Source organism: Parus major, chromosome 4A, assembly GCF_001522545.3.
Source record: "Parus major isolate Abel chromosome 4A, Parus_major1.1, whole genome shotgun sequence".
Classification (NCBI taxonomy): Eukaryota; Metazoa; Chordata; class Aves; order Passeriformes; family Paridae; genus Parus; species Parus major.
The window spans coordinates 12771914-12785111 of record NC_031772.1 but is presented as its reverse complement, the minus strand read 5'-3'; the positions used below and the strand labels follow the sequence as shown (position 1 = coordinate 12785111).

The 13198-nt window shown below is 43.4% G+C and overlaps 1 protein-coding gene across 2 annotated transcripts in view; it reads left to right on the top strand.

Moving 5' to 3' along the window:
* Window positions 1–8610, top strand: part of MAMLD1 (mastermind like domain containing 1) — an 83582-nt gene extending 74972 nt beyond the window's left edge. For both annotated transcript variants that reach the window (XM_015626068.3, XM_015626069.3), the window contains 3 exons: window positions 4616–4762; window positions 6032–6113; window positions 6404–8610. In XM_015626068.3, the coding sequence (XP_015481554.1) occupies window positions 4616–4762; window positions 6032–6113; window positions 6404–7413 (1239 nt within the window). In that variant the 3' untranslated portion in view covers window positions 7414–8610. The remainder of the gene's footprint in view (window positions 1–4615; window positions 4763–6031; window positions 6114–6403) is intronic.
* Window positions 8611–13198: the final 4588 nt, after the last annotated feature.

Below are 13198 nucleotides of genomic sequence, written 5' to 3'. Positions count from 1 at the left end.
AGTGTCTCTGCTCAAGTCCTATAGCCATGGTTTTCTGGTTGTTTCTTGTGTTTCTTATTTACTATGTGATATCATGATAAATACTTCAAACTAAGTTATCTTTGGTTGCTGAAAAAACCCCAAACCTGGTGAAAAGTGTAGTTTGTCTCGCTCATGTACTTGGAGCAAACATCCACCCTGGGTGCCTCATTTCCTCTGGTCTTTTGTTTTTATGCTCATCTCAACAGCCCTTCTGGTTTAAGCTCTGAAATCACTGGATTAAGCTGGATGCTCCATTGGAAGTAGAGGGAATATTTCTCAAATCAGCAGTGTCTTTTGAAATGGAATAAACTTTTTCAGTTCAGGTACTAGAAGTATTTTTAATTAGCCCCTTTTCTGTTCCTCCACTACTGCTAATGTTTTTCAGTTAGGAAGTGCAGCTCTTCCCTGACTTTGTAAATATCTACTGAAATTTGCAGTGCTGCTTGCCTCTCTCTCAGTAACCTTGCTGTGACCTGGTTATCTATTAGAACTACAAAGAATTCAGTCTTTAATTAGTCCATCTGTTAACTATTCAAATTCATTACTTAGTTTTATTGTCTGAGCCTTTAACATGCTGAATGGTCTCACCTGGCAACTTATTTCTTATAAAGCAAATGTGCCTTTCTAAGAGCCATTTTGATGCAGATAACTGTCTTTTCAGCATTGGACAAATGAGACTGTCTAACAGCCTGCAGTCCCCTTCCCGCCGTCACTGAAATAAATTGTACATCTCCAATAGCTCTGGGCTTAAGTCAATACAGTTTAACATGTACAATTTCTTTATTATATTCTTTGGAGTTAAACGATAAGAGCAGATGGGAAAGTTTAATAATGACAAATGAGTTTAGTGTTTTCATATAGTCCTAAAAAACAATGAATGCTCTTTATTAAAGATTAGAGGATTTTTTACATACTTACTGAAGAGTGATTACAGCTGTGGTTTAGATCCTCAGAAACTCTTGCTTTTAAATTCTTTTTGGACTGTTTTTTAATGAGGATTCAGAGGAATTAAGGGCCATAAATTTACTCATTCTTACTTAAGTGAAGCCACAAAGTGATTACTGGATATTAAGTATTGAGAACTGAAGTTTATCAACCATGTTCACACAGAACAATTAATCTCTATGCTTATTTGCTGCAGCTGTGCATTTTCTGTGCAGTCAGATGAAGGAGTTCAAGCTCATCAGTGGATTTTTGGAAGGATGTCAGTTCATAAATGTACATAGTAGGGCTCAGTGGCACTGTTTGCACGCTTTCCATTCAGCAGTTGCCTGAATGGTTGTTAGACCAGAACCACACTCACTACAGCTGGGTGCAGAGACCTGCAGATTTGCCTATTGTGTACCAGTCAGGTGGCTGTGGGGCACTGGTTTCACTGGGCTGTGCAACAGCCTTTACAGTTGCAGTCAGTGGCTGAACAGTAACAGAAGCATTACACATTCCTGTAAGCCTGGACTCTTTTCTCCCTGCTCTTGTAACTAGTGCATGAGATACTAAGTCAGAATTGTGTAGTTTTCCCCAAGGCCTTTTTGAGCAGAAATTGCCCCATTGGAAAGCCCAGGGAGTGCTACAGGAGCTCTGGACCTGCTGTGACACTACCTGGCAACAGGAGCACATGTTCTCAAATGTACTGTCCCTTTCCAGGTCTGTGTGTGATGTGCCATTTAGGGATACTGCCCATTTTAATATGAGTTTTGGGAGGGGAAAATGGAGAAAAAACCCCTGAAACCTAAATGCAAATGCTTTTAATGTTTTTGGGGGGTTTGGGTGTTTTTTTGGGAGGTTTTTTTGAAAGTCAAGTAGTCAGAACCTCCCATAGCTCTCTTCACCCTCCAGTGTAACTTTACGTCTCAGCCACACAGACCCTTGTGTGGAAACACCCACTTTGAACATTCCCAGCTTTGGCACTGGAATCCTCCTCTCTTTGCTGTCTTCCTGGATTTACAATGGGATAAATCCAAACTACAGATGAGTTAAGATTATGGCTGCTTTGGCTTGATTTTACTAGGGGAAGAAAAGTGATTTTTCTTGGGAAGTGATGAAAAGGAAAAATATTTAAAGTTCATTAACCTTTAGTACAGATTGCAGTGCCCTTTAGACTACACCGTAGCTATTCTTAGTCATGATGTGCAAGTGGTTATTTTTTATTGTACAGGAATACAGTAGTTCCCACTAGTGGTGAAAAGAGAGAACTTTTTCCTTTTCCTTTCTGTTTTTCTTTCTTGTCTTAATTTAAATGTAAACTTGTAGAAGTCAGGATTTTGAATTGACTCTTTGGCTTCTCATCTATGCTATTTTGTCCTAAATTCCCCAAAAGCAAACTGCATATCTCTAGACTGTTTCTTTACTGGCTAATTTAGTGTTACACAACTTTGCTCTGAAAAACTCAGCAACCCATTCAGTGTATTTGCAAATAAACTTTGCTGATTGTCATTATTGTTATAGGGTGCCTGCAGAAAATCATGTATAATTAAGCAGTTGTACCTTTACAGCACAACAGCAACAATTAATAATGTGATTTACAATTCTTTGCCATTAATAATATGGAAAAATCAATATTATTTTCTTGATGCTGCTTAGGTGAAATTAGAATGAGGTGGACATGATTAGGAGAAGATACTTTAATGTTATGATTTGTTAATGCAATAGCCCAGAGCAAGACATCAGAATGATTGTCCTTACACTAAAACTCCTTTGCTTCAGTAAGCACAGACCCTCTGTGCACCACAAGATGAGTTTGGAGGAGATTGGATACATGGCAGGGATTTAGGTGGTATGGACATTTCAGCCTCTTTCATGTGCAGGGTACACAAACTGAATCTCTCCACTTTCAAATATTCCCCCAAAGGCAATTTGCTTTATTCAAAGCTTAACTGTGTCTGCAGAATCCTGTCTGACATGAAAGCAGACTTCCAGCTTAAAATGAACTTTCATATTTACATCTGTAGTAAATCATATTTACTTTTTCCTCCCCTCCTGTTTTTCTGTGGGAGAGAGGGAGTAAAATCAGTAGGAGGGAAGGGGAATGAGGAGAGATGTGTCCAGCAGGAATGTAAGCAAAGCACCAGTAATAAAATCTAGTCTTATGAGACTGCCCATGAATAAGAATGATAATGAGAGCAGTGATGAGGTGCAGGTTTGTGTTTTTTAGTAAATTATCTAGCAGGCATTTACATTTCATCAATTGTACTTTTGCATAATAGACCAAAATGCTACAACAAAAGGAGGCCCCATAAAAATGAGTAATTTCAGTGACGTTCTTGGTAATCCCTCTTAGAAAGAATGACTTGGAAGGAATTGGATGTTTCCTCATGGTGAAGCCTCTGGAAAGGTGCCCCAGGCTCAAGGAACTTTCCTGGTGACAAATGCCTTCCAAGGCTTCCTTCTGGCCACTCTGAAATATGACTCGTATCCTGTTTTCTCCATCTGAACATTCTAATTGTCAGATGTCAGAAGGCAACAACCATTTTCTTCTTGTTTATCTCCTGATAACATTGATTCTCAAACAAAGGATGTAGGCTTCCACTCTGAAAACAAAGGAAGCATGGCCCAGCTAAGGATGCTGGATATAATATACTTACTTCTCCCTGCCAATAATAACTTAACATCAAAAATAATGTAGAAGCTGGATGTGAAGACAGAACGGGGAATACACTGGTGTTGCTGTTCCTAGGTACAGCACTCACAGGATCTTGTCCTTAGCAAGGCCTTCTTCCCTCATTTTTCTCTTGTATTTCCCTGAATACCTGACAGCTCCTAAGATGTTTAGAAATCAGTATTTTTTGAATTATTTTTCCATTTTGGGTTGTGTCTTCACCATATTCTGGTCAATTTTTTTCTCTCCTCTCCACCATACTGTCTTTGGAAACAAGAGCTCAGCTGTCAATTTGGATCTTTCACTGAGGACTTAGAAAGAGGCTGATTTTTGCCAGGCAGGAGCAGGGCTCACTGCATTTATTACTGATTTGTGCACAGGCATGACCTGGTCCTGCATTTCTATATGTTCTTCTCTCCTTTCACAGTGACCTCTTCTTGTTCATCTGATCTTGAAATCCACAAGAACCACTTCAATCCCAGGTCCATGTATTCCTTGTCTCTCTGGGTCCCAGGTCTGATGGCACTTTTTCTGTTCCTATTCCTTCCTTAGTTTGCTCTTTTCCTGTAGGTTTTTCCTTTACATTCACATACCAAATCCTACCCTGATGCAACTTTCCTTTCTGTCTGTCTTTCACTGTAACAGTTGGAGAAGTTGTGAGAAAATGTGATGCTTTACTCACACCCCTTCTGCCAGCCAGGCAGCCCCGTGACTGCAGCAGTGGTAGTGAATGGGTCCTCATAGCCTTGGGCAACTCACAGGGAATTTTGGATTAACCTTTAGCTTCTCACACTTCTTCTTGTGCTTATCCTTAGAAATCAGAGCACTCCCCCACCTCTCACTGTCCTCACTGCAACACGCAGGGCCATGTGAGTCCATGAGGTGTTTTGGCCTTGGGACAGCTGAAGACTGAAGAGAGGGCATCAGTAGAGAGGATAAGGGCTTCTGTTGTTATCTCCCCGATGAGATGAATTTTCTTTTTTTTATCTTTCTTGGCAGGATCAAAATCCTGGAATTGCTGCCAGATTGCAGGAGCCAGGCTCCATCCCAAGCAGTGGTTCTGTGCCGGCACCAGCCACGGTCAACGGGTACACGATGAGAAACCATTTACTGAAGCAGCAAATAATGAAACGGCAGCTGATGCAGGTATGATGCTGAATGCCTCTGTGGGTTGCTGTGCACCTCACTGGGAAGGACAGGACTAACTGGAATGAGGAAATCATCGGTCAGCAAACACTAAGAGTGACGCTGGAGTTGCTAGGCTGAGTCAAACTAAGGCTGCGGTGGGTCTAGGATGAGGCCAAGAGAGGCCAAGGCCAAGTGCTCTCTGCCAGAGTTGAGTGCAAATCTGCCCCCTCATATGCAAGGGAAGGATTTGGTCACCTCCATATCCCTGACATCATTTTTGGTCAACCACAGAGTTGGGAGGGAAGATGCAGAGAAGGGAGACTTGGAAAGTGAACCAGCCCCAGAGAGATGGTCTCCATGCTTGTCTTTCTCTCTGGTTTCCCAGGAATTTAGCAGAGCAGATGTTAGGCTTCAGTTTGTCTAAGACATGACTGGTCTCTCTAGCAACAGAAGCCGCTGTAGGAGGTTTGCAACAGATTCTGTGGGGAAGCTGGGATGGGGAAATCCCACAAATCAATTGGGTAAAGCAGCTCTGACCATGTGCCTCTGACCTTCTGTATGTGCTGCTGGATTTAGATCAAGGATGGGAATTTCAAGGAAGTCAATTTCTGTGGATGGGAAATAAGATGAGAAGTAGCTCAGTAAAACCCTCAATGAAGTCCTGAGCTGCTCCTTGATCAAACTCCCATTCAAACCCAGCTCTACCTCCCTGACATCACTTGGCTTCAACTTTTTCTGGGCTGCTCTAACATGGGGAGCTCCACCATCACCAGGTCACAGCTGCTGCCTACAGCAGGGATGTGAGTGAGTGGTGGGTTCTAGAGCTAAATGGTGGGAGACTTGATTCAGGTCACCTGGAATAGCCCAGCAATACCTTGCTCAGGGAGCACCTGCTTTGGATCCTTGGCTCCTGTGTTCTGGTTAGAAGTGGCAACCAGCACATAAGGGGATGGTCCACATGGGCAGAGCCTCCAGCAGCAGCACACTTCACTCATAAGCTGGTGAACATAGGAGTCTCCATGTTTGTCCAGCTCCCCTTTGGCTGCCTGCACAGCGTCTGCTGAAGGTTGCAGTTCCCAGTGCTGGACTGGCATCAGGACACCTTTGCAAGAAGGGGAATGTGAGAAATTAAGATTGAGTCTGAAATGAACTGTCTGGGCTGAGTCTCATCAAAGTAGGGGGTCAAAGGGTATATGGAGAGGTTGTTAATGATAGTGGGTATGCTTCAAGTGTCTGCTGCTCTTTTGCTTGTCAAGAAACTTCACTATTACTCCCCTTGTTTTCCAGGAAAAGCAGAGACAAAACATGCTGGGAGTAACATCTGAACAGAGAAGCTTGTTTGTGGCTCAGCAGATAAACCAGTTTCAAGGTAAGGAAGGAAATGGCCTGAAAATGGTCTGAAAGTTCTTGAGATGCTAGGGCCTGGTGTCTGGTTAAATAGAGACAATGATTCTCTGCCCTGAATTAAAAGCATTTTCCATTTTATCACATATCATGAAATTCATGTTTCCTTATGGCTCCAGTATAACTCTGTTACAAAGAACACAAAGGAGAAACCCCCGTAACATGAAAGAAAGACAGAGCAGCAGGTTTTTAAGGTTTTGCCACATTTCCAGGGTGAATCTGTACTCACCAGCTAATGTGTCTCTTTATCCACAGCCATGCAGCAGCCCATTCCTGCTGACTGCAACCAGGTGATCCCAGCTCCTCTGCCCAACCACCGCATGCTGCCGTCGAACCCAGCAATGCTCCAGAGCACTTTGGGCTCTGGCATGGCCTCAGCCACTGCCAGCCAGAGCAGCGGGACAATGGTGATGATTCCACACAACCCTGGCAAGCAGCAGGGGATTTTTCCACCTAATTCTGACTTTAACATCCAGCTGCGGCCAAGCCAAAACTCACTAGGCATGAACTCAGGGTGCCAAACTGTTCACTCCACTGTGAAGCCAGGAATGCCAATGGGAGGGTTCAGTTCTGGCTCCTTAACAAATCACTCTGCAACACAGCAACACTTGAGGCAGCCAAGCATGCCAAGAATCCCCAATGTCTACCCCAATTCATCTGCCCAGATATGGACGCCAACTACTGTGCCAAGAATGCCAAATCAAAGCCAAATGGATACCAGCATGCAACAGTTTTCTGGGAGCACGGTGTTCTCCAAACAGAGCATGAGGCCAAGCACACCAGGTCAGGCATTCTCCCAGCAGGCTGTGGTGCCACCAAATCAGATTGCTCCCAGCATCCAGGTCAGGCAGATGCAGAAACTGAGCATGGGACAGTCTGGCCAGGGCTTGAGCTCAGTGAATAATCAGAACTTGAAAAACAGCTTAACCAGGGGACCGTTGCCAACTATGAATGTTATGAAATCGGTGTCCCAAGGAGTGTCCGGTTTTAACCACCTCAATCCTGCCCAAGGCCTCGGCCCAACAAGTTACCCTTCCACTGTCCAGCCCGACGCCTTCAGCAGGATGAGCACCACCACTGAGCTGCCCCAGTATGACTTTGTGTCCCAGCACAGCAATTCCATCATGCCTGCCAACTGCAATGACACTGATTTCCTTGACTCCCTCATGAAGAACAGCAGCAGCAACGATGAAGAGTGGTTGAACAATCTGACAATGATAGATGACATTTTGGGACAGCACACTCAAAGCTCTGGACATGTTTAGCTTGGAGAGAAGCAGCCTCATTGTAAATGATACACATATGGCTTTGAACAGAACAGACAACCCATGAAAGCCATTGTGTTGTTCAATACAGAGGGAATAGACTCAGCCAATTCTTTGCCTGCATCAAAGTGTAATATTGGCAGTTTTTCAGATGACTGTATATATTTGAATATTTTGTAAATTATGTTTTCCTAAACGTTAAATGTAGAAGTATTTATACTTCTTTGCTGGACTCCTTGTAAATAAATCTGGAGCATAACTTTAGGTTTTATTATAGGGATTTCATTATACCTTGTTATAATATAAATATGTAAATAATATTGATAGTTTCAGTAATACTGTGTATTACAGCATAAAATACTTATGTTTTTGACATAACTTAACACATGATCTAGGGGTGTCATTGCAACCAGACTAAGTAGAAGTCAAATGTGGCACCTATTCTCCCATATCAAGAGGAAAGAGTGAAAAGTTGCATTAAAAAAAAATAAAGTCCCTAAAAGGAGCTGCTGATTCCCTCGTCACTTAGTGTTGAAGACAAAAATTGGTACATAGGTCCTATCCAGGCACCAGTGCATTCAGGGAGCTGCTTGCAGACATCCATTTGCCAGATCCTGGGCATGTTCTCAGCTTGATACGCTCCAGTAGGTTGCTGTGCCACTGACAACACTCCAGAAACTGTCCTGCAGGGAGTGTGTGCTTGTGACCGTCCAGCTGCTGACAGGTGTGTGCCTGGGGTCACAGGTTCACCATGGTGTGGCCCATGGTGGCCACACTGGACAGGAGGTGCTGGGCATGCACTTCCCAGCTTCCAGCCACTAATCCCTTCAGCAAAAAGGTAGCTCTGGTTTGTGCACCTCTGCCATGTGTATTTGTAGTGTACAGGTGATTTGTTCCTGGTTTTAAGGCTTTTCATAATTTCTGTTTTAATGTAAGACTTTTTTCAGGGGAAAAGTCTATAAACATTAATAGTTATTTTTTGATGTTTTTCTGCCAGCTACTATTGTCCTCTGTATATTTAAGAGTCTGTTTATAAAAGGTTCGCTGTACTGTAAACTTCTTAAAATGTTCATACTTTGTGTAATCATATTTTAATAGTCACATCATACTTTGCAATACATTTGTAATATAACGTCTGCTTTAAGCACAGAATGTTTTTTTCTTCATACCATAATAAACTGCCAGGGGAAAATTGGTTATCTTTATGTGCTCATTTTTCAGTTACAGTGTTTTGCACCCACAGGTAATTGAATTAATTTGATTTGTCCAGGATGCTACAATGTCAATCTAATAACATGTAAAAATGCATGTCTGCTGTTGGTAGGAGCAGTGGGTCAGACAGAGAGTTTAAGCAGGCTTTAATTTTATTTTAAGGTGGGATTGCTGAGGCCCGCTGTCCTTTTCAAGTGAAAATTCTAGGTGAATGTGAAATTAATCTCTGTTGGGGTTTTTTTTTTTACATAGCACCACATTTATTTAAGTGGCAGTTCTTGTCTGTAAATGCCAAGTGTCAGGCAGTGAGAAGGTGACCTTGTTCATTCTGTGGCACCTGCAAGGGCAGTGGTGGGTACAGAATGTCACTCCTTCTACACAGAACTTATTTTATGGGAGAGCTGGTGCCTGTCCTGTGGGAGACCAGGCTGAAAGGAAGGGTAGGAAAGAACAGGAAAACTTTGGCAATGTTAAATAAAGGCACAAATAGAATCTGGAGCTAAAAATGCCTCTATTTAACTGAGCCAGACACTGCCCCAGCTTACTGGTGGAGATGTGTTGTTGCTGCTCTTTGTCCCAAGCGCATTGTGGGCACGGAAATTCTGAAGAAATCTCCTGTGGAGATTCATTGCTGGAGGTAGGAGAGTGGCAAGGACATTCCTGTCCTGGAGTGAGTCCTTCCGGGAGCCTGTTCTTGAGAGCTGAACAGCAGAAAACATCTCCTTAAGTCAAAAATGAGAGGAGATGGTCAGGGTTTAAAGCAGCCAGGCACATGGTCTGCTGCTGTTGCACAGATGGGCAGGACACCTCCCCAGGTACAACCACTCCAGACTTGTCAGAGATCCTTGTGGCTTCCTGTGGGCAAAGGCAGATCCCATGGAGCCAGAGATTTTGAGGGGAATGACCCCTAACCAGCTTCATCTCAAGTTTGACATGTACTTGTATGAAACCAGGGTAAGGAAGAAAAAAGCCAGTTTTTCCAGCAAAGGAAAGCAAACAGTTGCCCAAAACATAGAATTCAGCAAGTGTCTGAGTAAGGCAGAAATGCTGACTTGCCTCTGGACAGCAGAGATGGGGAGAAATGCCCATGAGTGAGTCTGTGGTGAGGACAAAGGTGAGTTTGTTTGGCTGTGAAAACTGGCACAATTTCAGCAGCTTTTCTGTTGTGAACTGTGTCGTTCCAGGAGCTTCATGGAGTGGCAGATCTTACACAGGTCTGGGATCCAGAGGCACTCAAGCCCTCCAGGCGAGCAGCACAGCAGCCACTGATGGCAGAGAAAGCTACTGCCCACATGCTCCTCTTTAGGATATTAATAAAAATAGAAAAGAATGTCTTCTTTTCACTATTCATATTGTTTGTGTCAATATACACTTCATCTTTTCAGTTCTGCATGATTTGGGTTACAAACACTGTGTGGAAGATGTCTTCAAAAGCCAGATGTTTCCAACAGAATCTTTGGAAAATGGTTTATCTTGTACCTCTGTTATGTATGCACTTGTTTTCAGTCTGGTTTTTTTTGTCTTCCTTTTGAGATGGTAGAGCTTTTCACCCCATTGCATCCCATTCCTAATGCCTCAAGAGGGAATGATGATCCTTCCTTTCCCCAGAGATGTTGTTGGAAGAAGAATGGGAGTAAGTATAATTATTATTATCTTGGTGGTTGTATTTGTAACTACTCTTTAGTAAACGTCTTTTGGGGAGTTGGCACATGACCACAATGACCAATGCCCTGTTTGAGTTGCAGCCCAAGCAGAAGGCTGCTGTCTCTCCCTGGGGCTGCTGGCAGCTTGGGCTGGAGCACAGGCACAGGGAAGTGCAGGGCAAAGACATGATGAGCATGGACGAACATTCCAGCAGCTGGAGTACCAGGGCTGCAGTCCTGGTTGGTGTCAGGCTGTAACAGTTAATGACAATTAATTGTCTGTTTTTTCTGAAAAAAACTACTTTTGTCTGTACTTTGCCTTATCTTTTCTTCTCTCTGTTTAAAGTATGAATATGGTTAAAGTGTCACCCTGCCTTCACTGTCACGGTCTGCGTCATTAAGGCAAATAGTTACAGCTAGTAAGGGCTAGTGAGTTGTAGGACTAAAGATACCTATGTGGTTCTCCTGCTGTGTTTACTGGAGCAGCAGATCAGCCTACAAGATGTACATGGACTTACACCATGAGCCAATTTCTGCCATCATGCAGTGTCAAGACACAATAGATCTCCTGAAGGCAGTGGTGTAGTTTGGGATTTATACAAACAGAAATAGGAGCAGCATGTGGTGGTCTGGCAGTGCAAACTGAATTTGGATTTCTAAAATAGCTACAAGGAATGAAGTGTCTGACAGCACTCACTGTTGAAAGCCATTATTTATTTTCCATACAAGTTACATCATCAGACTGCCCTCATAATTACGGCCATGAAAAAACAGAGGCAAGGCAGTAAGCTTTTCCTCTTAGATTCTAAAATAACATCAAATACCTATAAAGTCCAGAATTTCTAAAGATGAGCTCAATGAAAGCCCCTCTCACTGAAAGATTAGTAGCATAGGTAAGCCAGACTTACTATGGAAACATTCTCTTTGTGGATTGTAGTAATCTAAAGCAGCCCATTTATAATAAAAGAAAAACAGAAAAACACACTAATTCCTATAAGGCAGTAGGCAGGGAGCTCCTAGGAATAGATGTCATGGGAGCTTCGATCAGACAATTTCCCTGGGAAGCATAGCCCTGACCTATGTAGAACCTGAGCCCTGCTGCTCAGTGGCTCTCCAGGATTGATTACATGTCTGTCTTAAGAAGCTTTCAACAAAGGAAGTTGCACTGATGTTGAAGTGTAAGGTCAAGCTCTCCTCTTGTGTAAGATGTTGCAAATCAGGAGCTATTCCACTGCCTGCTGCAGGGCAACCCCTGATTTACACATCTCTGGGAGCATGGCAAGAAGCTGGTACTTGTGTCATGCTCCTGCCTACATGACCCTCATGGTGGGAGAGGCACCACAGATGTGCTGGGTAACCCCAAGAGAGGACTTGCTCCCTGCTGGTACTGCAGGGACATGGGGAGGAATGAGATAAGTGGCACCTGTACCAGCTTTGCCTGTCTTCTGCTGCCCTCTGCACTGATGGGCAAGTGGTTCATGCTCCTGGGGGGACACTTGGCCCAGACGGTTATTCAGGCTGAGTTTAGGTTTTGGTGGTAAACTCCAAATTAATGTCTCTTTCCTTCTATTCCCTGATTAGATATAGATATAGATATAGATATAGATATAGATATAGATATAGATATAGATATAGATATAGATATAGATATGGATACATAAAGATATAAAAGATACAAGTATAGAGATAGATAGGTAGACAGATAGATAGATAGATAGATAGAGCAAATTAAAAAAAAAAAAAAGTCTAGAAAAGAGTGAGGTGTTTTGAATACCAATAAGGGTCTCTCCTGGGCAAGCTAAAACAGAAGTCAAACTGGCAGATGGAGGAGTTCCTAAGAACTTAAGATTCTTGCTGGGCAAGAGGCCTCCTGTGTACAATCCTGAATGAAACCAGGGACAGGCACCTTATTAAAGCAGTTGGGCTGAAACTACCTAGCTGTAGTAATCACAGCCATGGTTGGTCCCTCCCAACTCACTCAATGGGTTTGTAGCATTGCACAGAACAAATACACTGTTTTATACACATCTCAATCCCTTTCCCATTACATGGCAGGTCTGGGCCTTGGCTTTCATCCCCACACTGCCTGAGACAGCCATTCACCTGACATAGGCTTGTGCTGTGTCAGTCTCCGTGTGTCAGTGCTGAGCTGTGGGTGGTGGTGCCGGACTGAGTGTTGGTGCTGGGCTGTGTGTGACGATGTTATACTGTGTGTGATGGTGCTAGGCTGTGCCTTGCTGCTGGGCTGTGTATTGATGCTGGGCTCTGTGTTGGTACTGCGCTGCGTGCTGGTGCTGGGCTGTGTATGTTGGTGCTGGGCTGTGTGTTGGGCTGTGTGTGATGATGTTGCACTGGGTGTGATGGTGTTGGGCTGTGTGTTGGTGCTGGGCTGTGTGCACCTGTGTAGCAAAGTGCTCATGACCATGCATGATTTCTTCACTTTTTGGAGCTAAGGTTGGATCTTTATTAATTTTCTCAGATTTGGCATGACAGTGGTCTGGATTACATCATGGATACATGCCGATTAGAACAACTCACTGCCACAGCAGTGATTTGTCCCCACAGCCCAAAGGGCCCATGGCTGAACCCTGCTTCCAGTCTCAACATCTGTCAAAGCCAAAAACCACTGAGAAACTCCTGAGGTTTGAGTATCACATTGTTTTTGTCCTTTTCAAAGTATTTGATGCTGCAATTAAATGTCTTTAAACAACTTGGCTGAAGAAGAAATAAATGCCCTTTTAAGTTTAAAGTTGGATTTTTATTAAAGGACATTTTAATTGTTCTGATGTTGCCTTAAGCCTTTTTTAAGGAGTGGAAAGACACATGTGCTGACCCTGCTGGGTTCCCTGTCCTGGAGCTATGCTGTGTTTGATGGATGACTGGGACAGACAAGACTGGGACAGACAAGACCCAGGCAGTGGCAGGGGTAG